Here is a 27518-nt window from a genome sequence, read left to right as displayed (position 1 = left end):
TGTCTGTGAAATAAAGTTCTGGCAACATCTTGTAGTGTAGCTGAGGGCTTTTGGTCCATCACAGAGGCTTATTCCATTCTTGTAATGGAATAATTAATCTTTAATTTTTTGAAGATACGGAGTTACGAGCCGTTATTCATAAATTTTCATTGCCTATTGACTTCCTCTGTGCCAGTCATCTTGAAAGAGAGCTCCCTGATTATTTATAACTAAATCCAAAAGAGGAGGCACAAGAGAAGACCCAGGAAACTACACACCCAGTCCTACTTCAGTCCCTGGAAAGAGTTTCCCTAGAAACACGCAAGCCAAACGAAGCAGGTGATATGGAAAAGCCAACACGGATTTACCAAGGACAAATCATGCCAGACTAACCTGATCACCTCCTGCAACAGAACAGTATTTTGTGTTGGCACCTGGAGAACGGTGGATGTTGTTTGTCTGGGCTTCAGCAAAGCATTTGACACTGTTTCCCACAGCTTCCTCCTAGACAAACTGGCAAGATACAGACTGGATGAGTGGTCCAGGAGATGAGTAGAGAATTGGCTCACAGGCCGTACCTCAGAAGGTGGTGATCAGTGGTTTTTACTCACTCTGGCGGTCAGTAGGGTCTCCCCCAGAGGACTGAGCCCTGTGCTGTACAACATCTTCCAAAATGATCTGGATGACGGGATTGAAAGCACCCTCGCCAGGTTTGTTGGTGACACTAAACTGGGTGGTGAGGTGGACATGTCAGAAGGGAGAGCCATCTTACAGAGAATCTTGGACTGACTGGAAGAGTGGGCTAGCAACAACTGTGTGAAGTTTAACAAAGACAAGTGCAAGGTCCTACGTGTGGGATGACATAAGCTGAGAGCCCAGTACACACTAGGATCTGTGTGGCTGGGGAGCAGCCTTGGCAAAAGGGACCTGGAGGTCCTGGTGGACAAGCAGCTGAACGTGAGGCAAGTGTGATGCTGCAGCAAAAAAGGCAAGTTGGATGCTGGTCTGCATCCACAGGGGCAGTACTTGCAGAGATAGAGATGTGATCAATCCACTCTATTCCCCCATGGCATGGAGGTTGGAACTCAATGATCTTTAAGGTCCCTTCCAACCTGAACCATTCTATGATTCTACTTGGCGCTTGTCAGGCTGCAGCTGGAGTACTGTGTCCACCTCTGGTCTTCACAATTCAAAAGAGGTGCAGACAGACCGGAGAGGGCCCAAGGAGGGCCACAAAGATGATCAAGGGGCTGGAGAACCTGCCCTATGAGGAAAGATTGAAGGATTTAGATCTTTTCTACTTGGAGAAGAGAAGGCTCAGGGGGGACCTCATCAATGTTTTCCGGTACTTGAAGGGCAGCTACAAGGAGGATAAAAGCTCTCTCTTCACAAGGAGCCACATGGAGAGGACAGGGGCAACTGGTACAAGTTGCACTGGGAGAGGTTTTACCACAGTGAGAGCAATCTTTTACTGGAATAATCTCCTGAGAGATGTGGTGGAGTCCCCATCACTGGAAGTTTTCAAGGCGTGACTGCACAGGATGCTAGATCGTATCATCGAGGCTCCCTTTCCCACAAGAGGTTGGACCAGATGGTTGGTCCTTTCCATCTGGGCTGGTCTGTGATTCTGTGGTTCTACCTCAAAAATTAAACTGCTCATGAGTTAAGGTGAAAGGTAACAGTTTGCACACTGTCCTCCTGCTTACGGCACTAGATTAATTACAAGTAAATCATATCAGGTTTGGCTGACGGTCTCCCAGATTTACATTGGAAAGTGTGTTCTTTCCAGAGCCTGCATACTGTCTTCTCTGGGAGTCGTCAGTCCTGAGACTGTCTGGCAGCCTGTAGAGCTGGGCTCTTGTGTTTGATACAGATCTAAGTATGGCCTGATAAGGGACAGTTAGTTTCTATTACTAACATCTCAGTGCTGTGGACATAAGCCTGGTCTCTACTGCCACTGCCCTGGCTCTCCAGAGCTTTGCCAGGGTTCCAGCATGGGCTCTAAACCAGAGATACCCAATGGGATGGGTATCATGAATCGAGCTCTAGCCTTAAACCAGTCAAATGACAAATGTGAACTACTGTAATTCAAATCCCAGATTATCAAAAAGGTGAATTCACTGCATTAACCTATTTATCACAGTTTTACGGTACTCGAGATTGAATTGAATGCAGGGTAACTGACAGCAAGAAGGACCCTTAGGATTTATCACTGTGCAATCCAGTCTGTAAATTTAAAATAGAAGTTACGTGCAAAGTTGGGTTTTTTTATTGTTTCTGCTGACCATTAAGTACAGCATCTTAAAATATGACCACATTTTCAGTATTATTAATTCATTTATTTTGCATAAGCTGTATTTTGATAAGGCCATAGGCTTGCGTTCATTATTGTTCTAAGATAAGAAAAGCCCTTCTCCTACAGATATCTGGTATCTTTTCTGAGGCCATCTGATTTTTTTTTACTTCATTATACTTTTTTTTTTTTTGGTGAAACTACTTGCTCTTTCAGTAAAGGTAGTGTTTGTGGTTGCACCACATCTGTTTCCTGTTGCAGTCTGTATTCTCACTGTGGTTTGCAGCATTCAGAACGGCCTCAGAATGAGAAACCCACACCACGTTGTGGTTAAAGCAGCACAAACCGCTGGAGACTCTGCCTCGTAGCAGCAGAAGGTGGGTTTCTCATATGGGGGATTCGGCGGGGGTAGGCTTCCCTCTCATGGGCTGATCCCTCTGGGGCTGGAGAAGGAGAATGAAGGAATAAAGTAGTATCAACTAGGACTTAGTTGTCACCTGAACGGGTGGCCAAGAAAGCCAACAGCATCCTGGGCTGTGTCAGGAACAGTGTGGTGAGTAGGGCCCGAGAGGTGATTGTCCCCCTGTACTGGGCACTGGTGAGGCCCCACCTCGAGGGCTGTGTCCAGTTTTGGGCCCCTCACCACAAAAAAGACATAGAGGTGCTGGAGCGGGTCCAGAGAAGGGCAACAAAGCTGGTGAGGGGTCTGGAGCACAAGTCTTGTGAGGAGAGGCTGAGGGAGCTGGGGTTATTCAGCCTGGAGAAGAGGAGGCTGAGGGGAGACCTTATTGCTCTCTCCAACTCCCTGAAAGGAGGGTGTAGAGAGATGGGGGTCGGTCTCTTCTCCCAAGTCACAGGCGACAGGACGAGAGGAAATGGCCTCAAGTTGTGCCAGGGGAGGTTCAGGCTGGATATGAGGAAAAATTTTTTCACGGAAAGGGTTCTCAGCCATTGGAATGGGCTGCCCAGGGAGGTGGTTGAGGCCCCATCCCTGGAGGTGTTCAAAAGACGGGTTGATGTAGTGCAGGGAGGTCTGGTTTAGTGATGGTGTTGCTTTTTGTTAGTTGTGCAGGTGTCTATTTTTGTCAAAGTTGGGTTGACAGTTGGACAAGATGATCTTTAAGGTCCCTTCCAACCTAGAAGATTCTGATTCTGTGAATTTCAGTACCTGAAAAGATGATACTGAAATTCTTTGGCATGGGTTGGTTCGTGATCGTTTCTTTTTCCTTGTGCTGATTTTATGTATCATCCCTATATCGCTTCCCGCTTTCCTGCTGCCATATGCCAGGCTGGCTCTGTAGCCTGTCCATGAAACTCTAGTCAAATCTCCTAAAATGCAGACCCCGTGGTGCCGTGGAACTATTCCTACAGTGGTACCCGGCTGCAGGTGTTTATATGAAGAGGTGGGCTCAGGTGAGATGGCAGTGGGAGCAGGGTGGCAGGTACGTGGAAGGACTTTTAGGTGGGCATCTGTTTTGTCTAGATGGCATAAAGCTTTCAAAATAACCTGCATGTGGCAAAACAAAAAGTAATTAAAAGCAGATACTTTATACTGAAGTTCCTCTCTTCTCCTTCTCTTCTCTTGACTTCCAGAATAAGAGGAAGGTGGTTTGAACATCTTTGGTTTTCCCTATTTCAAGTTTGCTAAAGAAAGTTCACCTCACGCCATACACCTTCTTTGCCGGTCGCTAAGCACCCCCTTAAATACAGAAGCTTCTTCTGTTCATAAGTACAAGGCAAAAACTGTTGTATCTGAAGATACTGCTTTGTGATAGTGACGTTTTAGTGGTTATCACTGTCTGGTTTTAGTCAATTCATTTTGCAGCGGCCACCCATCCTGTGTATCTGTTTGGTCTGCTTAGCAAGCACTAATTGCCATATGTTAATTAGTTGCAAGCAAATGGCTCATCTCTGTAGTGTAAGGGGGAGGGGAAAAGAAGTCATGGCAGAAATGTAAGATGACTGTGTTAGGGTTAGAAAGAGGTGGTGAGGAAAGGGTATGACCAGTTCTGCTTGGTAGCGGTGATGGTTTCTTGAAGGGATGGTGGGTTTAAGGACTGTAACTCACAGTTTATCTTACAGATGGTAAATCCGTGTCCCTGGTTCTAAAGTTAACCATTAATCTGTTATTTAGCAACCTCATTTGTCAAAGCAGAGTGGAGGAGGCACACTGCTAGGAGCTGAGAAATCCAGCAGATGCTGAAATTTTCTGAAGGAGGCTAAATGGAATAGCAGAGCTTGTTTGCAAAAGGAAGTCCAGAAATTAGGCAATTATGCTGGGCTCTGAGCCCAGCTAAACAATCTGTGATAGGAAATGCTGTGCTTGGATTTGGTTATCAGTGTAAAAGCCGTAAGATACAGCTTTAGGATGGTAAATGCAAAGTGAAGCTGCAAGTACCGCGCTTGGCTTTCTAGAGGATCTTAGTGACAATACAGGGGGGGAAAACCATTTCGCTCAGTAATGCTCATCTTATTTCTGTGGTACGTGTGCATTTGTAGGAGCTACTGGACTGAAGATTTTTTGGTAAGCCAATTCCACGGAGTAATTATGAGCTTTTTTTTGAAAAAAAGTAAATATGGATCTTATTCATACAAACCAGCAAATATGCAGACCCCCTTTCATTTTTTCTGTGGGGAATGTGCACATAAAGATTCAATTCCTATTCTGACATACCAGGAATGGCAGCAAGTTTCAAGGAGAAATTGAATTATTGTGAAGATTATGGCATTTTCTTCCACTTTTTTTAGTGAACTTAAAATTATTTTATTAACCTGCATGTTGCACTATATGCTGAGAAAGGTTTGGGGGAATTTTTCACATTAAGGTTCTTTTTTTTTTTTTTCATTCGTTTGAAAGGATGGTACACGTGCTGCAAACTTAAACTATAAACTTAAAACCAAGCAGAAATATTTCAGAAGGAACTTTTCTATAAAATTGCAGTACAGAATCATTTTTAAGCTTCTCTTGAAACACAGGACTCTTCACTCCTGTCAGTCTGATACTTTTTATAAAAATACTTGGCATTCATAAGGTGCTCGATCACTTGAACATGCATATATATGTTTAATTAATCCTTTCAGTGCCTCTTTGAGGAAGTCAGGTATTACTTCTTTTCAGCAGTAGAGAAAAACGACACAGTAAATTCAAGTGTCTTGATCAAAGACATGCAATTATTTACAGACTATTAGTGTTTCTTCTGCTACAAAAAATACCCAACTTAATTTTGAAGAATGTAAAACTGGTATTTTATTCAGACTCGGGAATATAAAGATACTCTGTAGATCTTCTTGACTGTCTACCTCCCCGAATTCATGTGGGGCCTCCCCTTACTGCAGTCTGTAACCTGGACAAAGCTCACTTGGGAGGGGTTGTGGACTACAAGGTACCGAGGCAGGACCCCTACACATTGTAAGCTTGTCTTGATTTGTGTGAAACAGCATCTTCCATTTACAAGTGAACCAAGAGACCTAAGTCAGAAACACGGGAGAGAGGCAGCATCTCACAGACACACATAATATTAGTTCCTAAAGCAAATATAAGGAATGTTGTGTCATAATTTCATGTCATGCTCTGCTTACGAGGCTAGCCTTATACATAAGGGATCCTCTGTGGCTTTTAGAATATCTACCTGTTGAAATACAGTCTTTTTTTATTTTTTTATTAGACTGCTGTGTAACGTTGATAGCATTTTAATGGCTAGGAGATTGGTTTTTAATTCAAAGTGTGGAGCAGCTAGTTAATTAATCTGTGATAAACAGTGACAGAATTAACTCTGCACGTGTAATAAAGCTGTGTTTGTGTATATCCCTAGGTCATGAATGCTGACGGAACTGGGAGGAGAGTTCTGGTGGAGGACAAGCTGCCTCATATCTTTGGGTTCACGTTGTTGGGAGACTACGTGTACTGGACAGACTGGCAGAGGCGCAGCATTGAGCGGGTGCACAAGCGCACGGCAGAAAGGGAGATCATCATAGACCAACTGCCTGATCTGATGGGCCTGAAAGCCACAAACGTCCACCAGATCATTGGTGAGTGAGGCCGCTTATCGGGCAAGGAAAATGAAATAGACCATTTCAGCAGTGCTTTTCTGTAGATACTACCTTATTCCAGGTCACGTTTCTAGAAATGGGCAGAATCCAGTTCTGTTGCGTGATAACGGCAGGCTGCGGTTTGGTAGGGGAGGTCTTTTGTGAGGTGCTTCAGTTCTCTGACTTGGAAGAATCTCAAGCTGGAAACCAACCATGCACCCCCCAAAGTTGCTACTTTTCTGCTTCTCAGGGAGTTGGAGCAACTTTGCATAGGTCTGAGCAGCCCCGGATCCAGTAAGGGGAGAAAAAGGATCATGGAAAATGAGAAGTTCTCTTTGTAACAGCCAGCTATTAGGGTAGCCCAGCTGTTTATGGAACTGCAGCTGTAGCAGCTTTTCATCTTGCAATCTGAACATGTGCTCCCGGCGTGCAAAAGCTAAGAATGAGCCAGTTTTAGTCTGTTCAGTGCTTTTCACGTTAATACCGTGAAATCATCTTTAAAAATAACTAGAAATGCTTTCTACCATGTGGTGTAAACAAAGCAGGATCTCGCTTTAAATTGGCTATCACTGGCTGTCCAAACACTGGTGGCAGTGGAATTGGAGCATCACAGAACTGATCCCATTCCCTGAATGTCCTGCTGTATGTGGATAGGGCTTGTGCCTTCTTGCTGCCATGTGTGGGTTGTACCCCAGGAAATCAGTCAAATGGAAGTTGAGGTGTATCTTTCCGTTGCTGCTGCCACGTTAACAAGATGCCCTAAGGTACCCCTACTTCAAATGCAGCCCTCTTTCCAGCTGTTTGGCTAGTTGAGCTTGGTAATGCTGGGCCTCTCTTAGAGTAGGTGGATTTCCAGCATGTGCAGGAATTAGTGCACATTAGTATTGCAAAGAGCTGCTTTACTAGCAGCCTGGAGAGAAGAGACCGTTGAATGGAGGTGAAAGTAGATCTGCATATTTTCATCTCTAGGAGCACAATTGGGGTATGTAATTTGACCAGTGCACTGTAAAAGGCAGCAGAACCTATGCTTGCTTGCTTACGTACTCACCATCCATTCAGTGCTGTGAATCGAAAACATCAGGAGCTGTTGGAGTTCAGATCCCTTTCCCATCCCTGGAGGTGTTCAAAAGACAGGTTGATGTAGTGCTGGGAGGTCTGGTTTAGTGATGGTGATGCTCCTTGTTTGTTGTGTGGGTGTCTGTTTTTGTCAGTGAGGTTGACGGTTGGACAAGATGATCTTTAAGGTCCCTTCCAACCCAGAAGATTCTGTGATTCTGTGAATGTGTGGTTTGTTTCACGGGGTCAGGAAAACAAGCACTGGCTTTCCAGCCGAGTAGAGTAACATTCATCTAAATGACTACAGGAAACGACCAAAAATGAATTCATTCAGAGAATAAAAGGTGGAAAAACTCTATGTATTTCTCAAAGGATTCATAGTGTCATTGATGCATGTGAGAACTGGCTTTGTCTTCCGACCGAAGACGGTTTGCAGTGATTGCTTTTGCTTCTTGTTGCCCTCTCAGGTACAAACCCTTGTGCGGAGGAGAACGGGGGCTGCAGCCACCTGTGTCTGTACAGACCCCAAGGCCCTCGCTGCGCTTGCCCCATAGGCTTGGAGCTCATCAATGATATGAAGACCTGCATCGTCCCAGAAGCTTTCCTGCTCTTTTCCCGGAGGGCAGACATCAGGAGAATCTCTTTAGAAACCAACAACAACAACGTTGCGATTCCCCTCACCGGAGTCAAGGAAGCTTCTGCTCTGGATTTTGATGTGACAGACAATCGCATTTACTGGACTGACATCTCCCTGAAGGTAGAGGTTTGCTCCATATTGGCCGTTAAGTTGTTAGAAGGTTCTTGAGATAAGAATGGGTTGACAAATGCAATTTACAAGATCCGAGGGATAGGTAAAGGAGTTTGTTCTAAGAATGTCGTGTGTTTTCATTGTGCTAGTAGCGTTGTCTTCTAGAGATCATTCAAATCTAAGGTATGTGTTTTCCCATAAAGAGTAAGTTACAAAAAATAAGTTTGTTGGCAGAAAGCTGAGAAAAATGCCATATGGCAGAAGGTTTCAGGGGTCACAGATGTTTTGCCGGATATGTTTAATGGGGGAAAGCCTTGTCTTGGGTCAGGAAGTGAAAATGGGTCTTACCTATTCATTAACTTATATAGCTACTGCACGTGAGACATGTTATGAATCACAGGCTTTGTAAAACAGGTCTAGACTGACAAATTGGAAAAAGTTGAGGGTGGGTGTTTAAATGTGGTGGTTAATGGAGTCACAGAAACCTGTGTGTTGTCTGTCTTATCTCTGTTATCAGTAAGACTGGTTATTATTCCCTTTGTTTTTCATGGGTTGTAGATTTAGTCAAAACTGTGAACATCAAACCCTAGTTTTTAATAAAAGAAACTTTTCTGCAATTGGGTTCAGAGCTGTGCCAACAATAACTCGTGGACCTTTGCAACTAAGAATCATAAAAGTTAAAACCACAGCATTTGAGTGAGTTCGAGGGACTTGGCTGAACTCTTTAGGTATGGTACTCATTTGAGCTGTGTTTGAAAGAAAAATAAAGCAAAGATCTGATAGGTTTTTAAGGGTGATACAGATGAAGACTGAGATACGAATTTCCCTGCTGTGTACTGTCACAAACAGGCATAATTAGCAGGTAGCACCCACACTAGAAAGTAACCAAAAAAATCAATCTTTGTGTTAACTTCTGATGGGTTAAGAGTGTGTGGAGGGGACTATTAAGGACACCGAAACAAAGCCCATGATTGGCAAAAAGAGTTTGGTACTATCCTAACGTTATTCCTTTGCTTTCAGGTTTCTAAGTGGTCATATTAAATCGGGGAATGCCTGAGCTTCAATATATTACTAAAATATAATTCTGGCTGTATCTGCTATCATAGGCTCATCTGTGATGGCAAGAGTTAAAAGACGTCTTTTGAATAAAAGACCAAGAGGAAATTATGCTTAGTGAAATTAAATTAAAGCACCAGTACGGAAGCGCTTGCGCTCCTGAGCTAATGGGCCATTAGGTTGTTTTCTTCTCTTTGCTGCTCTGTCCTGAACTTTTTCATTAGGCTGCTTTAAATATTGTTCCGTGCTGTAACATCGACGCTTTTGTGTAGTCCTGGGAGAGCCAGAATATTTCCCCCTTGAACTTGGCACTGAGTTCCTAAGGTCACTTCGGCATGTAGACTGCTTAATTGAACCAGACTAGTTATCCCATTTATTTCCCCAGTGAAACGCTATTGTAATTGACACAGAATGCATTCAGAGAGTACAGTAAATCATTACTTCTGAATAGCGGCATTGTTCGCCTCGCAAATAAGTAGCGTATTGTGAGATCCTCTTTCCTATGAGATGCCTAAAATCTGAAAGTGTTTAAAATGCAACAAAGAAAACAACCAGCCCAATGACAGACTGGTAAAATTTCTAATTTGCCTGTGTATCTTTGTATCCCTGCAGACCATCAGCAGAGCCTTTATGAATGGCAGCGCCCTGGAACACGTCGTGGAGTTTGGCTTGGATTACCCGGAAGGCATGGCTGTGGACTGGCTGGGGAAGAACTTGTACTGGGCTGATACTGGGACAAACCGTATCGAGGTGTCCAAGCTGGATGGGCAGCATCGCCAGGTGCTGGTGTGGAAGGATCTTGACAGTCCCCGGGCGCTGGCGTTGGACCCTGCTGAGGGGTAACTTGCTGATTTGATTTGATGTTTGTGAACGGTGAAAAACAACATGGTAATGTTTCCTCTAGGGCACGGTAGTTAGGCACTGCGTGTAAATCCTGAGAGAACCCAGCTGGGGAATACAACCTGGTAATTTAGAATGTGAGGGCTGGAGGAATATGCTCTTAATGTCCTGAATAATCATTAGGAATACTAAAAAAAAAAAAAAAAAAAACCAAAACACAGAGCAGCTCATTAAAAAGGGATTTATATTTCGTTTTTTAATTAACCACAGAATCAAAGTAGTTTTAGGTTTATGGAATTCATTAATTAGAAAAGGACTATAGCATCGAAAAGAAAATATTTGTCCTTTTAAAAATGAGGATCCTTTTTATCAAAGTTAGGGTCCAATAAAGGTATTAAATGATTTCACTCCCCCATTCTCAAGTTAAGCTTATTGTCTGAGAATAAGGAAGGTGTTTGTTCCTTCAGAGAAGTGAGCCTTTTTAGTTGGTATGGACAAGGGAAACAAGGACAGAGAAAGAGTGGGAACAATTGTACCCACCTATCCCCAAAATGAAAGATTTCCTGAGAAGAAACTTCTCAGTTGGATTCAAATGTAATAGCAAAAGTAGGGCAGTGAGCAGAGGGAGGGAGGAAGGAGCGGGGCAAAGCAAGGGAAAACTATTTAGCTTCCAAAATAGCTCTTCTACCATGAAATGCTCATTTGAAATTAACTAACTACTGCGAAACCTTTTCGAGGTTACACCAGCCATGGTATTAGTCTTCTTTTACAAATGAGAACGCCTCATTTTCAAATGTTAAGAAATGATCACGTTTTCCAGTGGCGTTGCGAGTGTTGCAGCGATGCAGAGACTGGAACACAGTGGTCCTGCTTCCGTTTCAGCGAGGTGGTGGCAGCTGTGGCAGGGCTTGGTGGGACCTTCTGCAGGGCACCGAGGTGGGGTTCAGCCCTGGTGCACCAGGGGTGGCCTGGGCAAGGACATCAGATGCCATCCAAGGCCAGATTGTTAGATTATTCTAGTTTTACACTGGGAATAGTTGTTTGGGTTTTTTTTCCCCCCAAGGATTAGTATAATTCAATGCTTTGTCTCTTCACCACGGACTAGAAGAAAATTTACTTCAGTTTTGAGCCCGAATGCCTGTTTTTCCTTTTGTTTTGTAGCTGAGCTGTGTCATTGTACTCCATATGGAAGTTTTCATGGCGTTGCTATCGTGGCGGCGTTTCTAACACTTGGGTCCAAGCTGTGCACAACTTATGCACAAAATATTTGCAAAATTTTTAAGAAAAATTTGCAAGTGTTCCTGGTGTCTAAAGAATAGCACCCCCTGGATCATCAGTTTCTAAAGCAACCTTTTCCAGTGTGTGGTTGGTTGAAATTAAAAGCATTAAACAGGTCTTTGTTTCCCGAGGGATTAAAGCAGAAAGGTATAAACTATGTCTCGCTTTAAAAGCAAGTGGTATTGGTTTTACAGTATGGAAGAAGTGACTAATTAGCCACCAAATGTCAAATATACAACCCTCTCTACTGTACAAGGCATAAAGAAAATATAACCGTGTACAACTGTGTGCTTCTGTCAAATGAGGCATAAACTGGCATGTGAGTATGTAAGAGTTTGTACTTCTGCCCCAGTGGAAATGCCCTACAGTTTTGTGTTATTCTACCCTTGGCTGAAACGTATCACGCTTTAAGTAGCTGATTAATTTAGTTGTGTGGAGATGAGGGGGGTGCCTATCAACAAAAGTACCCTGCATACCAGCCTTTTTGTATTCCTTCATTTGATGGACATGGGAACAGAGACAGGAGCTGAGTGCCATCGAAAATACCTGCTAAATAGCCAGGTGTAAATGAATCTGCCCAGGTGCCAACCTCTTGCCTCTTAGCTGGCGTGCATGGATTAGTAAAGGTTGCAGTGCTTTCATATGGAACTTGCTGGTGAAAATCCAGCTCCAAGTGGAAAAAAAAAATAAAGTTGGAAGCATTTTGAGGAAACTTGACTCACTTCCTTGCTTGTATTTTGAAAAAAAAACCCATTTAGTGTAATGGGGTTTAATAAATGCTTGAATTTACAGCTCTAATTTTTCATTTGTTCCTTCTAAGCATTTTGGGGTTGCTTTGTTTCTCCCCTTGAGCTCTCTTTTGGATTAAATGCGATGACTTTTTTTTTTTTTTTTCTTTCTTTTGCCCCTTCCACCAGGTTTATGTACTGGACCGAATGGGGTGGTAAGCCAAAGATTGATAGAGCTGCCATGGATGGCACGGAGAGGACTACCCTGGTACCCAACGTGGGCCGGGCTAACGGCCTGACTATTGATTACGCTAAAAGACGACTCTACTGGACTGACCTCGATACCAACCTGATCGAATCCTCCAACATGCTGGGTGAGCCCTGCACAGGGGCAGGGGGGTGGGGATGCTGCTGCTTTTCCACACCGTTCCCTGCGGCAAATTAGCACGTAAATAATGCAAAGATACACGTCTTAAGACAAAAATAGATTTTTCCCAAACTCGCACGCCTCTAACGTTTGCTTCTATCGTTGGTGTTTATGCAACGCAGCGTTTAGTGAGGCCTCAATTTTTTCTTGCAGGTGATACAGTTGCTCACAAAGTTAAAATTATCCCAGCCGTACACGTTGCAGTTATATGTAGGACAAAGCTGTCAGCTTTCAGCGTTCTGGAGAGTCTTGTTTTGCTGCTCTGAAGAGCACTGGCAAATACATAACAAACACTTAATCATCTGTGGAAAGGTAGAGGGAGAAAGCCAAGATAACAACGGCGTATTGGACATTTTTCACAATGTAATTTAATACAGTCTGGTTTTTAATCTTTGTTAGTATCCTCAGAGCTCAGGCACTTTTTTCCCCCAGTATTCTGCACGCTAAGGAGCTTTTCCTGGCTAGTACTGGTCACCAGGGGAGCTCTCTCTCACGCTGGGGGCTGTGTGATTGTTTTATAAACTGGTCATTACACCTAAATAGAGGTGGACTATTTTATCCTTTCACTGCCTGGGGTAGTGTACTGAAGACCCAAACCCTCTCGGTTTTGCACAGCACCTTTTGTTTTTTTAACCCCTCAGCACCTGCAAGAGTGGACTGCCCTGTTGTGTGCCAAATTATTCAAATTGGCATTATCACTAGCCAATATTGAAGGCTAAAGGAGTTATTTTAACGGAGTTTAAGGCTAAGGAGATAGACTTTAAACTGTATGTTTGCAGTAGTGGAACAAAGCTAGAAAAAGATCAAAACAGGAAAATGCATTATTGACATTATATGTATTAGAAAAGCCTTTTCTTCAGCTTCTTACATATTTTGGTGTGCTCTTGAGGCCAGCTCAGCGTTCCCCTGTGTCCTGTGGAACTGGACACAGCATTAGAGTTTCACCTTCCCCGTGGCTAGCGGCAGCAGAGCGCAGGGCTGTGCATCCTCATCCTCTCTGTGCAAAGAGGGAAGGACTCCTTGCTGCACAACCTCCCAGTCATTGTCTGTGAGCAGACAGCAGGACGTCCCGTGGTAATGAAGTGGTTGAAATAATGGGCTTGAAATCGTTCCCTCCCCCCGCCCTGCTCCTTAAGGTCTCCTAACATTTGCACACTATACACAATTAACTGCTTCCTGCCTTGAGTTTCTGACTGCTCATTCCTGCTGTGGCATTCCGGAGACAGGTTAGTTTAACCTTGTGCATTTCATTTTTCTCATAATACAACCTAGAATTTCATTAAGCTCATAACAATTCTCTCTCTGCAAGCAGCGGGCAGAGACCCAAGTGTGGTGCGAGGGATGCTGAACTGGGAACACAGTGTCAGGATCCTGCCTCTTCTTCAGAGGGAACCTCCTTGTTTTGAGGAGGAGGGAAAGGACGGGCTTTTTCTGAGAAGCCTGATCATTTCCCAAACTGTGACTTTTTTCTTTAGTAAAATAAATTCTTTTCTGGGAACCACAAGCAGGATTAGCCCATTTCTGTGAGAGGCTCTGAGACTTCAGGATGGTCTTTTGAATATTGTACGTTATACTTTATTGTATGTATATTCTTTTGAATATACATAGAATATATAATATTCTTTTGAATATTGTCCATACTTTATAATTTACTTCTGTAATAATGAAATAGCAACTTGAATGTCGTTACGTGTTAACCTTTCTGTGAAGGGGACACGTCCAACAGCGTATCGTGTTGTCCTCATAAAATCCTGCTTTTTTTTTCCTCCCTTCCTTTTTTTGAAACAGGCCTCGACCGTGAGATTATAGCCGATGACTTGCCTCACCCGTTTGGCTTGACTCAGTATCAGGATTACATTTACTGGACAGACTGGAGTCGGCGTAGCATCGAACGAGCCAACAAGACCAGTGGCCAGAACCGAACTATCATCCAAGGGCATTTGGATTACGTTATGGACATCTTGGTCTTCCATTCCTCCAGGCAGGCGGGCTGGAACGAGTGTGCCTCCAGCAACGGCCACTGCTCCCACCTCTGCTTGGCAGTCCCCGTTGGGGGCTTTGTCTGTGGCTGCCCGGCTCACTACTCCTTGAACTCTGACAACAGGACTTGCAGTGGTAAGCTGCACTGGGGGAGGGGAAAACAGGAAAGCAGACGTGTTGAATAACAGATGCAAGCTTTGTGCTTGGAGGAAAGAGGGATTTTATTTTTACACGAGATGGTGATAGGCCAAGTTAAAGCTCATTGCCATTTTTAATACCGAATGTGTGTTTGAAAAAAATTTTGGTTCCTCAGCTTCCCTTCCTCCGTAGGAAGCAGGGCATATTTAAATACAATTTTCTAATAACTAAAATCCTGCTGACTTTTTAGAAAAGATAGGGTATTGAAAGAAAAAAAAAATTTAAAAAACAATCTTGCCTCAGACCAGTATTACAGTAAAATAAGAAGAGTGGCTCTAGTGAATCTTTTTAGTGACTCAGATAAATCCATCTAAGAAGGAAGGCTCCAAATGCTTTTGGTTTTGTATCTGTCTGTCAAACCCTTCCCAAGTGCTTACTTGCTTATTTTTTTCTAATCTTGCCTGACATAAGGGATATGTGACAGTTTGGTCTATGTTCTGGACTTTGTGGAGCCTGTAGGTGGGTCTGGATTTAATTCTGCAGTAGTTCTGTCTGCTGACAGGTGAGATGCTGAGGTGGGACACTCTCACACCCCCCAAAAGTGTTTCTTCCTCAATGAGGAGACACTTGGCTCCACGGTCAACCCAGCACTTCAGATTTCTGATCTCAGTGCAGCCAAGCCCCATTTCTCTTTATTGTTGTGCAGAATATGAACCGCACAGCCCCTCGGGCTGCTTGTAATTAGTTTCTAACCAAATAATTTATCCATCTCTCAGTAACTGGCTGCCAGTGAGGCTCTCATAATTTTGGCAGCCACGCTGGCTGGCTGATTTCCACTGGTGTCATTCAGATTAGTCAGTGGGTGAAGAGATTCATGGTACTGAGAGACAGATTGTATCTTGTCCGCATTATGCATGAGTGGAGAGATCCAACTGTTGTTTTAAAGCCAAAAGCAAGGCAGCTCGTTCCATGAATGCCACCTCATGGCATCTTTTGAAAATCATGCTCTTCAGCAAACTCTGGTGGGTTTTTTTCCCACTCTGCCATGTGTCCTGTACTCCTTTCCTTTTTTTTGTTCCAAGGGGTGCTTGCACGACAACTGGGTTTTTGTATTCTAACTCTCTGGGACCTTTCTGCGAGTCAGAAGCGTGGCTGGCACCTCTCTGGTGATGAATATGATTTTGTAGTTGGAGGAACACGATGTCCAGCAGAGAATAGGTAGCAAAATGATCAAAGGTCGTGTTTTCTTGCGAAAGTGCTCTTGGTAACACAGGAAGGAGAAAAATACAGGAAATATCTGGTGAGCAAATAGAACTTTTCCCCACAGTACAGTTTAGGGCCGTTCATGAGGCATTAGGAGTTTGGCTTCTGCCATGTTCAGACCTGGGAACTTTCCAACTTCTCATTTGTAGGTAATTGGAGACTTAGGCTTCTCTGCGTATAATTTAATTTTTCTCTTGGCCACTATAATTGGAGCATGAATCGTTTTAACTTTCTCTTGCCTGTTTGACTTGCTTATGTACTCCTGAACATTATTATTAGTCCAAACCCTGTCTAGAGGCCGGTTCCTCCCTTCTGGATCACACTGCTCGTGCGTGCATAGATTCTTTTAATTACGGGAAGGGCACAGAGCTCTGATGAGATTTGGTATCTCATCAAACCCACCACATGTCATGAAGCTTGCAGGCAGCGTTACACAGGGGACGTGCTCGTTGCACTCCGTTTGCCTGCCAAAAATCTAGTTGAAATATGTGACTGTTGGGAGGGAGAATGATGAAAACTGGGAAGGGATTTCTGAAATTTGTGCTGTTTCAGAGATGTGGGGACTCAAGGGGGGGGGAAATTCTGCTGTTGCTTTTTATAACGAGCCATCAATTCAAAGTTGGAAGCTGGGCAATCTTAGACAGTGAGAGGGTGTCTTTGGGGAAAAGTGGAAAGTATTTTAGGTGCTTATGATAGTATGTTTACCTGCACTGTTTTATCTTAAGTTTTTGTCCCTTTCCATTGCTTTCTTAACTGCTTGGTAAGAATTCTGATGTTTTCTGAATCTATTATTTTGCCGTACACATTCATATAAACTTAGCTTTGCTTTTTTGTGTGCTTTCTTCTCCAGTTTAGAGCTAAGTAGAAGGCAGCTTAAATTATTGGAGAAACGCTTGGAGGGGAAATACAGGTTTTCCAGAAAGCAAAAATACCTTGCAATTAGGGCCTGATTGTTACAGGATGTTAGGATTGAATGTTAGTTACCAAGGAAACTCCCTCCCTGTAACTTAGAATCGACAAAACATTGCTGAAATTATCAATTAAGCTTCCTATTAGACATCATTAATATGGGTTGCAAGATATTTCTTTATAAGAACTGGGAACCTCTCTAAAATAAACTATTCTCCAGATCTGCGGTATATAGCGTATCTGAACCCCCCCCCCCCCCTTTTTTTTTTTTTTTTTTTTTAGTTTGGGTGTTTGGCATTTCTGGCTGCTGGCTCTTGTGCTGTTCCTGCACAGCAGTGGCTCCAGGTAGACCGTTATTGGAAAGAACCCTGTGAAAAGGGAAAATGCTTTAGCTGCCTCCTCTGATTTCTGACCCAGTTATGTAATACAGGGATAATTTCTTTTTAACGACGTATTAAATGCCTTGTGCACTTAACTGTAAAGATACAGCTGGTAAACTACAGCTAGATGGGGTGGGGAAGTCTTGTTTTCTGACGTTTGATGGTATTTATAAGAAGAAAAAAAATCATTTGTCCAGAAAATTTTTGCTGGGGACTGAAAAGCTGGAGGAAAGCATCAGATATTTTTTTTCTGCTTGCAGATTTTTTTTTTTCACAGATGAGCACCTAGAAATAAGATAGATAGATATATATTTGAGAAGACTGAATAGATTTTTCTATAAAAAAAACAGCGTTGCACACACCCAAGAGATTTTTCCTGAGAATTAGTTGCTGTTCCTTTCTGGTGCAGGCAGAAAGATGGTTTGTGGGAGCAGGACTGGACCACTCTAATGACAACCTCTGTTCCCTGGGACCTCTAAATAAGGAATCAGTGCTGGCTTTTGCTCAGCTTCCTCTGCAAGTAGAAGTGTACCTAGCAGAAGCTTCAACTTGAAAATAGTGGAGCTGCATTTCCCTGAGACCCCTGTAGAAAGAATATTGACAGCTCCTTGAGCGGCGTGGTTGACCGTTCTTCTTTGGGGTGATTTTGACAGAATCCTTCATAATTCATTCATCCTGCGACTTACAAAATTATCTTTGCCTGTCACATCCACGTTCAGACATTTATAGTAAAAAGAGGTCAATTGAAAAGCTTTTGATCAGACAGTGGGGGTTTTATGGTTTTGATTTTTCTAATTATTTTTTTTTTTGTGAAAGCAGAGGGAGAAGGGGAATGAAATAATATGTGCTCTCTGGTTTTATATAGTAGTTGTTGTTGTTGAACGTTATTAATTCAACCTTATTGCTATGTCTAACCCTTTTTTTTTTTTTTTTTTTTTGTTTTTTTTTGTAACCCGTCAAGCTCCTACAACCTTTCTGTTGTTCAGTCAGAAGAATGCAATTAATCGCATGGTGATAGATGAGCAGCAGAGTCCAGATATCATACTCCCCATCCATAGTCTCCGGAACGTTCGAGCCATCGATTACGACCCTCTGGATAAGCAACTGTACTGGATCGATTCCCGGCAGAACATCATCCGCAAAGCACAGGAAGATGGCAGCCAGGTATCCTGAGGGGGCTGGAATTGCTCAAAGATGAGGGAGGCCTACACCCAACAATGACTGATTGTACACGAATGATTTAGATACAGGGACTTCCTGTAGATTTACTAGCTGTCACTTGGCAAAACAAGTGGCATCTGGAGTTTCTGGAGTCCTCAGCCAGTAATCTGGGAGGGAAATAAAATGTGGAAAGCTGAGGCCAGCTTAAAGAGACTGTTGTTGACAGTGCATCATTTGCTCAACATTCTCTTTTGGCTTGAGGCCTGTTGGGAATCCCTGTCTGAGAGAAGTGAAACGTGGAAGGGAAGGTTCTTGGGAGGAAGGAAGCGTGTGAGACAGAAGGAAGAGCTGCAGATGAGCAGGGTGCGGGGACATTGATTCTGAAATGAAGAGGGTGGGACTTTGTGAGGACGTGGCTGTGTCTGAAGCTGCCCAGGTTCTGGTGGTGGATAGGAAGAGAGCTGTTGTCAACTACAGAGGCATTGAGCAAGGAGGTCCAAAGAGGTGACCTGTAAGAGATGTAGCAGGCTTGGGAAAACATACTTGACTGGGAAATATAGAAGAAGTAGTGGAAGATAGAAGGCAAAAGGTGATACAGATTTAGTGAGGTTAATTGTGAGCAATGACTGCTTATTCATTTTCACATTTTAAAATAGTGTTTTTTTTTTTTCTTCCTGATTTTTTGAATGAGGGAGGAATAGAGGACTGAGATGAACACCACAGAGGTGCTACATACAGTTTAATTTGTAAGAGAGTGTGGTTTCTGGTGGTGGGTGTGGTGGTAGTTTCAGCAGTTGGATACTGCTGAAATGCCCTTCAGCCTTAACTCAGTTTAGCAATGGTTTTAATTTTGGAATATCTAAATAATTTAACACCCCAAACTAGTCAAAGGCACCAGGTTTTTGCCAGCTTCAGCAGAATAAACAAATGCGAGACTTGTAGACACACCCTTTCATGGAGGTGACAAGCCAAATAAGAAAATTAGGCAAATTTTCTGGTGAAGTTTAATTTGGGGGTGAGAGGGTGGAGGCTGCTCACCTCAAAAGCATGAAGTTTTCCAAAAAGATCATGTAAGGCTATGCTTTGTGAGTTGTCAGTCCACTTCAAATTTTTTGAAAAGTTGGTGAAAGATGTCAGTCAGGTTCACCTTTCGCTATACGGGGACTGTGCAGTTTCTTTGTTAAAAAAAAAATAAAATTTGATAAAATAAAATAAAAAAAAATCACATGAACTCCAGAGGTCTGGACCAGTAAAAGGCAAGAACTTTGAAGCAGAAGAGTGTTTGCTGGAAATGCTCTGAAGTCACTGTAGCTGATATCCTTACTGTCTGTTGGCAGAGTTACCTTCTCGTTTATTATTCATCCTAATGTTATATCCCCCAGGTGTGATGGCAGCGATGGTGGAGAAGAATGAGGCAAGACTTTCAAGAGCTGTCTGCCCTCACTTTGCCTGTGTTTTTGCTTTGGGAATTAGTGGTGATGTGTTTCTGTTGTAGAGTGCTAAACGTGCTGGGTTTGGGACGATGCAAACTGAACTTAGAGTTGTCAAGAAAGCAGAGGAAATGTGGAAGCTGACCCTGATTTTTTGAACATAGAGACGTTTTTGATTTATTGGTCGAACTTTCTAAGTCTTACGAGCTGCAGCCAACCTTCATGAGTGCCGTTACAACAAACCATGAGGACTATGTGTCTATATCAGATGAAAGAAGTTGGTGGGGCAACTGGACCAAGGTGTCTCCTTCCTGCGTGATAGTATTTTGGCTGTCTCCTTTTGCTGAGTAGTAGTTTGATGCGGTGCATCCAGAGCAGATAAAATTGCTGACGTTGGATCAGATTAAATGCTCTTCTGTGGGTTGTTTTTCTCTCCTTTGTAGAGCCTCACGGTTGTGACAAGTCCAGTTCCCAACCAGAACCTGGACATGCAGCCTTACGACCTGAGCATTGACATCTACAGCCGCTATATCTACTGGACCTGCGAAGCTACTAATGTCATCAACGTGACGCGCCTGGATGGGAGGCCCATGGGAGTGGTGCTCAAAGGAGATCAAGATAGGCCCAGGGCCATTGTGGTGAATCCAGAGAAGGGGTATGTAGCTGAAAGAGTGATGTGGGGAAACTCGGGCTTGAAGGTCTTGAGAATCCAACTTGTTTTCTTGCTGCTGGCTGGTTTCTGTTTGTCAGAGTCAAAACATCTTTGACGTTTGTTAGGATGTCTTGGTCATGTAGCAAAAATGTGGAAAGATCAAATAAACTGTTTTGTTTGTTTTGTTTTGTTTTTTCTTTCTCTAATCATTCCTATTCCAGATACATGTATTTCACCAACCTACAGGAAAGGTCTCCTAAAATTGAGAGAGCAGCATTGGATGGAACTGAACGAGAGGTCCTCTTTTTCAGTGGTTTGAGCAAGCCCATAGCCTTAGCTATTGACAGCCAGCTAGGCAAGTTGTTCTGGGCTGATTCAGACCTGCGGAGAATTGAAAGCAGTGACCTTTCAGGTAGAGTAGCACTTTAATTCAGTGATTCATTTGTGGGGTGTGGGTGTGGGGGAATGCAGAGAAAGGTGTCTTCTTTTCCTTCCTACTATAAACAGTCTGTACTGTGATTCTAATCGCTCCCCGAATTCCCAGCCAGGGAATGTGGGTGATTCATGCAGCGTGCCTTTACAGTCTCATGCCTCTATCTGGGATTTGCATTATTAATTGCTACACATGCTATTTACTTCAGTTTCTCACTGCAAGACCTTCGTGTGGTTTCCCAAAGTCACTTCACAAATAAATTGCAGCAGTTTTGGCAAGGGGAGGGAGGGGGTTGTTTTTAAAGGCATTGGTTTTGGTGCAGTAAACTGTCAACCGGAGGAAAGTTTCCCGTTAGTGGAAAAGTCTTTGCTGCAGAGTTGAAGCAGCAGGTCTGCAGGTCACTTATGTACCTGTCATTTAAGGTGAAATGATTTGAGAAGGATAGAGCAGATCTAACATCTCTCTGTTCTCAAAAGGCAAAAACCTCCATCTTCCAGCTGTGGGGTTCTCTTTGCCTGCTCCCTAAGGTTGATTATGCTGCTTGTCTGACCTCCGCTGTGAGTTGATTCAGCTCACTTAGGCACATAAGCAAAACAATAACCTAACAAGAATATGCAGAAAGAGAAATAGAGAAGAGTGTCCTGTTGGTTTGGAAAGCTAAATTGGTTCAGTAAAGGTCCAGCAAGCAGCCAGAATCCTGGAGCAAAAGAGGAGGCAAAATCACGCGATCAGATTGAGTGAGAGAGACCAAGATGTTTCTTATTTACTAGGCAGATCCATCAAGCTGCTGGATCAGCTCAGCTGTCTCATGCAGCTTTGGTAGTAATTTGTTGTGAGGGAGACCTCATCACTCTCTACAACTACTTGAAAGGACACTGTAGAGAGGTTGGTGCTGGTCTCTTCTCACAGGTAATTAACGACAGAACAAGAGGGAACGGCTTCAAGCTCCAACAGGGGAGGTTTAGATTGAACATTAGGGAACAATTCTTCAGAGAAAGAGTGGTCGGGCATTGGAACAGGCTGCCCAGGGAGGGGGTGGAGTCACCATCCCTGGCTGTGTTTAAGGGACGTTTAGATGCAGTGCTGAGGGACATGGTGTAGGGGAGGACTTTGTAGAGTAGGGTAGATGGTTGGACTTGATGATCCCAAGGATTCTATGATCCTAAGCTGGGCTGGATGTTGCTGATGGTTGTGCCAGGCTGTTCTGAGCACACGGGTACCCATCTCTGTCAGGAGGTGGGAGATGTGCCCCCTCGCTCTGCTGCGAGTGGAGGGCGAGGGCAGAATTTCTCCATCCTCTGCCGTAAGCCCATCCCCAGTTGGAATATCCTTGTACTTCAGCTGAGTGTTACTCCACTATCAGAAGCATAAGTTACACATATAAGGAAATGAGGACACGCTTTGCAATCTGTGAGGGAGTTTGAAAATTTAACAAGAATATGGGGGTCTGTAGTAATGCCCTTCACTGGTGACATGATACCTTCATTCAGAACAGCAGCATGTAATCCCACTGCCACCAGTATGATTTTCAGCCTTTCACTGATGAACTGTGGTATCCTGACTATTTACTCTTTTAAAACACAGGGCAGAAGTTGAGTTAGTGAATTGTTTTGTTTTTTTTAGCCCCCTCGCTCTGCTGCGAGTGGAGGGCGAGGGCAGAATTTCTCCGTCCTCTGCCGTAAGCCCATCCCCGGTTGGAATATCCTTGTACTTCAGCTGAGTGTTACTCCACTATCAGAAGCATAAGTTACACATATAAGGAAATGAGGACACGCTTTGCAATCTGTGAGGGAGTTTGAAAATTTAACAAGAATATGGGGGTCTGTAGTAATGCCCTTCACTGGTGACATGATACCTTCATTCAGAACAGCAGCATGTAATCCCACTGCCACCAGTATGATTTTCAGCCTTTCACTGATGAACTGTGGTATCCTGACTATTTACTCTTTTAAAACACAGGGCAGAAGTTGAGTTAGTGAATTGTTTTGTTTTTTTTAAAAAAGTGTTAAGATGTATCCCATTATGTTCTAGGCTCTCCCAGATCCAGGGTCTACATGCAGAAAGTAATGGGCAGCAGCAGAATATCATGTGCTTTGTTTCTCTCTTTATGTCTGTTATCTGCCAGAGGAGGAGATGGGTCTAAATTCTAATCTAGTCTGGTTTTAATGATTCTGCATTTTTTTAAAAAGATGTGGCCGTTGATCATCACTGTTGTGTAGTAAAAGCTTGCCATATTTTCGAAGAACACGAAGAAAAATAATTCCAAAACCTCTCTTGCTTTTTGGCATTTGCATGACAAATAGATTGCTATAATCACCACGATAAATTGCTAACTGCTGAGATGCATTCCTGTGCTTAGGAATGCTGATTAATAGGCTCTTTTGACCAGCAGAGTCATTTTTCTGCATGTTAACTTCTTAAAACATGCAGAGTCTCTTGCTCTGTCGACTCTGTAGATGCCAGTACCCATAAAGAAGCAGGAGAGCTAGAATGCCTTTCATGTGATGCAGCCCTCCTCTTCCTCCCTGTCCTTCAGGCATGCAGTTAGGACTCGGTTATGCTGCCCAAATGGGAGATCCTATTGAAGCTAACCAGATTCTTCACATGATTAAGGGGTTGTTTATGAAAAGATGACTGGAATTAGCTCCCTACCATGGAAACTATTTGGAAATTAGTTCTTCTATTCCAGAATAATTAGTGTGATTTGGAAACGTCTAATGATTCTGGAATTAAGTCATTTTTCTTTGGGAATAGAATGAGCTACGGGTGTGTCAGGATTTTTTGTGTTTATTTGTTTGTTTTTAAGTCTTTTTGTAAAAGGTATTGCTGGAAAGTGAATGGTGATGCCAGGAGACAAAGCTCCTCTTAATCACATGTCCCCTTCATCTGACATTCCCATAAAGGGGACCAGCACCAGCTTTGGATTTTATTGTTGGTTTATGGAAGGAGGGATTTCAGTGTCTCTGTTTAGTCAGAAATAGTCAGTTACACTTGGTCACAAATATTAAAAAGAAAGATCAAGGCATCAAGGGAGTGAAAATGTTAAGCTTCAGAGCTTTAGGAGCCTAGTGCAGAACGCCGTGCTGATTGACATGGGCATGGCAGAGCAGGGCATGTACAGGCTCCATTTGGGTAGGTCAAGGTCTTAGTTTTAACTATATTTCACCCAGTCATCTTTGTGTTTTCCCCTGTTCCCAGCTTAAGCTTTTTTCCTCGAGATGCAAGTTGCTGTTTCTTACCTTTCCCCTGTACAATGAGTCCCGTTCGTGGGGGTTAATAGACGGCTGCAGTGATTTAGTTTGACTTGCATCACTCAGTCCATTAATTCCTCCATCAGTCTGGGTGAAGCCTCCTTCAGAATCCATCAACGTCTTTTCTTAATCAGATCATTGCTGGTGCCCTTCCAAAGTTGTGGGCGAGAGCCCAGTCTAGCTGAGGATTAATATTTGAATTTCCGTGTTCGGCTTTAGGTGTTACCACTTGCTAAATGTTTGGAAGGTTACTTAACTTCTGAACTCTATATGCAGTTAGTAAAAAGGGGATAAATACACTTTTCAGAGCTGAATTTTTGTGTAAGTTGTCATCACTGACATACTGTTCCTTCAGTTCTCAGCAAGCCGAAAAGCATTCTTGCTACTAAACAAAGCAGAGGGATAGAACTTGCTCAAATTATAGAATAATAAAACATATGTATCCTTTGTCCCATAACACTATTTTGTGTGGGCACGGGTAGAGACATTTTTCATATGCAGTTAGTAAAAAGGGGATAAATACACTTTTCAGAGCTGAATTTTTTTGTAAGTTGTCATCACTGACATACTGTTCCTTCAGTTCTCAGCAAGCCGAAAAGCATTCTTGCTACTAAACAAAGCAGAGGGATAGAACTTGCTCAAATTATAGAATAATAAAACATATGTATCCTTTGTCCCATAACACTATTTTGTGTGGGCACGGGTAGAGACATTTTTCTGTGGTATTCAGTTGTGCTAGTGTATTTTCACAGGACAAAATATTTCTGTGGTATTCAGTTGTGCTAGTGTATTTTTACAGGACAAAATATAAAAAAAAAACCTTCTTGGATATTGTTTTGTGGATGAACATTTGCAAGCTATCGTCTGCTGTAGTGAAAGTGACAAATAAGCATAGCGGTGAGCCCAGATATCTGAAATACCAGGATTTATATGTAAATTTTCAAGCTGTGGCCTAATTTTAGGCTCTGTGATATAATTTCAAAATTGAAGCACATTCCTTGCTGTGGCCTAATTTTAGGCTCTGTGATATATTTTCAGCATTTCAAAATTGAAGCACATTCCTTAACGTTTGTGAGTAGTTTTGTGCTCAGAATCTGATAAACCTCCCTGAATACTGAAGTGCTATGACCAGGTCATGTAAAATAAACAAAGCATGGATTAAACCTCACTCGTGAGCTCTCGGGTTTTTGAATAGCATGTTTTCCTTCTGCCTGAGTTACAAAGTCTTCACTGTCTTTGGACAGTCTTTAATGATACCTTTGAAACAGCTGCAGACTGTCTTCTGTTTACGTGGCGTGTTAACCATGGAGTGTGGCAGTTGCTCTTGACTATATTTACTGCCAGGTAATCTAGCATAAAAATCAACAAATACTCTTCAGATGTGTAAGGCTAAAGCCTCTTGGCTGCTACCAATGATTGCTAAAGGAACTGAGGAAAATAAGTCTTTGCTTGGGAGGAAGGAGTGTTCCCAATTTAGCACGAAACCTTAGTGAAAACAATGCAGTTGAAACAAAAGAATATGGGGAAGTCAGAAGTCAAGTGTTTACTTTAATCTCGTAATTCGTGTGAAAAGTACTAACTACTTTGTCTTCACTTGGATTTTATCTTGTATGAGTTACCTCAAGCTCATAATCCATCTCCTTATTCTCTGTTGTGTGCCAAGACAAAGCAGTTAATCTCTCCAAAAAGGGGTAGAAGAATGGAAAGAATTACCAATTCCCATCATATTGATAAAAGGCTGGATAGGCTCCTGAGAGCCGATCCCCAGCTCCAGATGCTTCTTAAATACACTAAATATATTTGAAGCACAAAAACTGTCCTCTTGATGACAGTAGAAAAAAAAAGTATCACTTGTCTGCAAAATCACAGAATCACAGAATCTTCTAGGTTGGAAGGGGCCTTAAAGATCATCTTGTCCAACCATCAACCAAACTTTGACAAAAATAGACCCCCACACAACAAACAAGGAGCATCACCATCACTAAACCATATCTCCCAGCACCACATCAACCCGTCTTTTGAACACCTCCAGGGATGGGGCCTCAACCACCTCCCTGGGCAGCCCATCCCAATGGCTGAGAACCCTTTCAGTGAAAAAATTTTTCCTAATATCCAGCCTGAACCTCCCCTGGGGCAACTTGAGGCCATTTCCTCTTGTCCTGTCGCCTGTGACTTGAGAAAAGAGACCGACCCCCACCTCTCTACACCCTCCTTTCAGGGAGTTGTAGAGAGCAATAAGGTCTCCCCTCAGCCTCCTCTTCTCCAGGCTGAATAACCCCAGCTCCCTCAGCCTCTCCTCATAAGACTTGTGCTCCAGACCCCTCACCATCTTTGTTGCTCTTCTCTGGACCTGCGAAAATGCATCAGTCTCCCATCAGAGGACCTAGGATTCCTGTGTTTTTATAGTAGGCTTACCTGGTAATGTAAAAGTAGAGGAAAATAGTGGTGGGAGTAGCGTAGAAAATGTTTGTGATAGTACTTGAGTTGATTCCAGTTGAGCTAAACCACTCTTCCCCTCCTGCAGGTGCTAACCGGATCGTTTTGGAAGACTCGAATATCTTGCAGCCCGTGGGACTAACTGTGTTTGAGAACTGGCTGTATTGGATTGACAGGCAACAGCAAATGATTGAAAAGATTGATATGACTGGTCGAGAAGGACGTACAAAGGTCCAGGCTCGTATTGCACAACTCAGTGACATCCATGCTGTGAAAGAGCTCAACATTCAGGAGTACAGTAAGTGCAGTCAAGGGCAAGCAGTGCCCGGGGGGCTTGAGGCGAGGAGTGGCCGCAGAGGGATGAACCTGTTGTGCCGTGTCGCTGATCATAGAATCACAGAATGGTTTGGGTTGGAAGGGACCTCAAAGATCATCGAGTTCCAACCCCCCTGCCCTGGGCAGGGACACCTCCCACCAGACCAGGTTGCTCCAAGCCCCATCCAGCCTGGCCTTGAACCCCTCCAGGGATGGGGCAGCCACAGCTTCTCTGGGCAACCTGTTCCAGTGTCTCACCACCCTCATAGTAAAGAATTTCTTCCTGAGATCTAATCTGAATCTTTTTTCTTCCAATTTAAAACCGTTTCCCCTTGTCCTATCATTACACCTCCTGGCAAAGAGTCCTTCTCCAGCTCTTCTATAGGCCCCCTTCAGGTATTGAAAGGCCGCTATAAGGTCTCCCCGGAGCCTTCTCTTCTCCAGGCTGAACAATCCCAGCTCCCTCAGCCTGTCTTCATAGCAGAGGTGCTCCATCCCTCTGATCATCTCCGTGGCCCTCTGCTGGACCTGTTCCAGCCGGTCCATGTCCTTTCTGTGTTGGGGACTCCAAAGTTGGACACAGAGCTCCAGGTGGGGTCTCACGAGTGCAGAGCAGAGGGGCAGAATCACCTCCCAAGACCTGCTGGCCACCCTTCTCCTGATGCAGCCCAGGATGGGGTTGGCTCTCTGGGCTGCCAGCGCGCACTGCCGGCTCATGGTGAGCTTCTCGTCCATA

General features: G+C 43.5%; 1 protein-coding gene across 1 annotated transcript in view; it reads left to right on the top strand.

The window, feature by feature from the left end:
* The window catches only part of LRP6 (LDL receptor related protein 6), a gene marked incomplete at its 3' end in the record, with an annotated part of 128049 nt that overhangs the window by 86747 nt on the left and 13784 nt on the right, over positions 1-27518 (top strand). The window contains exons 8-16 of the mRNA XM_014959249.1: positions 6085-6301; positions 7825-8114; positions 9774-10000; positions 12197-12381; positions 14223-14549; positions 18066-18268; positions 20139-20350; positions 20569-20759; positions 26556-26765. Of these exons, the coding sequence (XP_014814735.1) occupies positions 6085-6301; positions 7825-8114; positions 9774-10000; positions 12197-12381; positions 14223-14549; positions 18066-18268; positions 20139-20350; positions 20569-20759; positions 26556-26765 (2062 nt within the window). The remainder of the gene's footprint in view (positions 1-6084; positions 6302-7824; positions 8115-9773; positions 10001-12196; positions 12382-14222; positions 14550-18065; positions 18269-20138; positions 20351-20568; positions 20760-26555; positions 26766-27518) is intronic.

This window comes from Calidris pugnax, unplaced genomic scaffold, assembly GCF_001431845.1.
Source record: "Calidris pugnax isolate Ruff unplaced genomic scaffold, ASM143184v1 scaffold298, whole genome shotgun sequence".
NCBI classification, from domain to species: domain Eukaryota; kingdom Metazoa; phylum Chordata; class Aves; order Charadriiformes; family Scolopacidae; genus Calidris; species Calidris pugnax.
The sequence above is the reverse complement of the archived record's forward strand: the minus strand, read 5'-3'. Positions and strand labels throughout refer to the sequence as shown.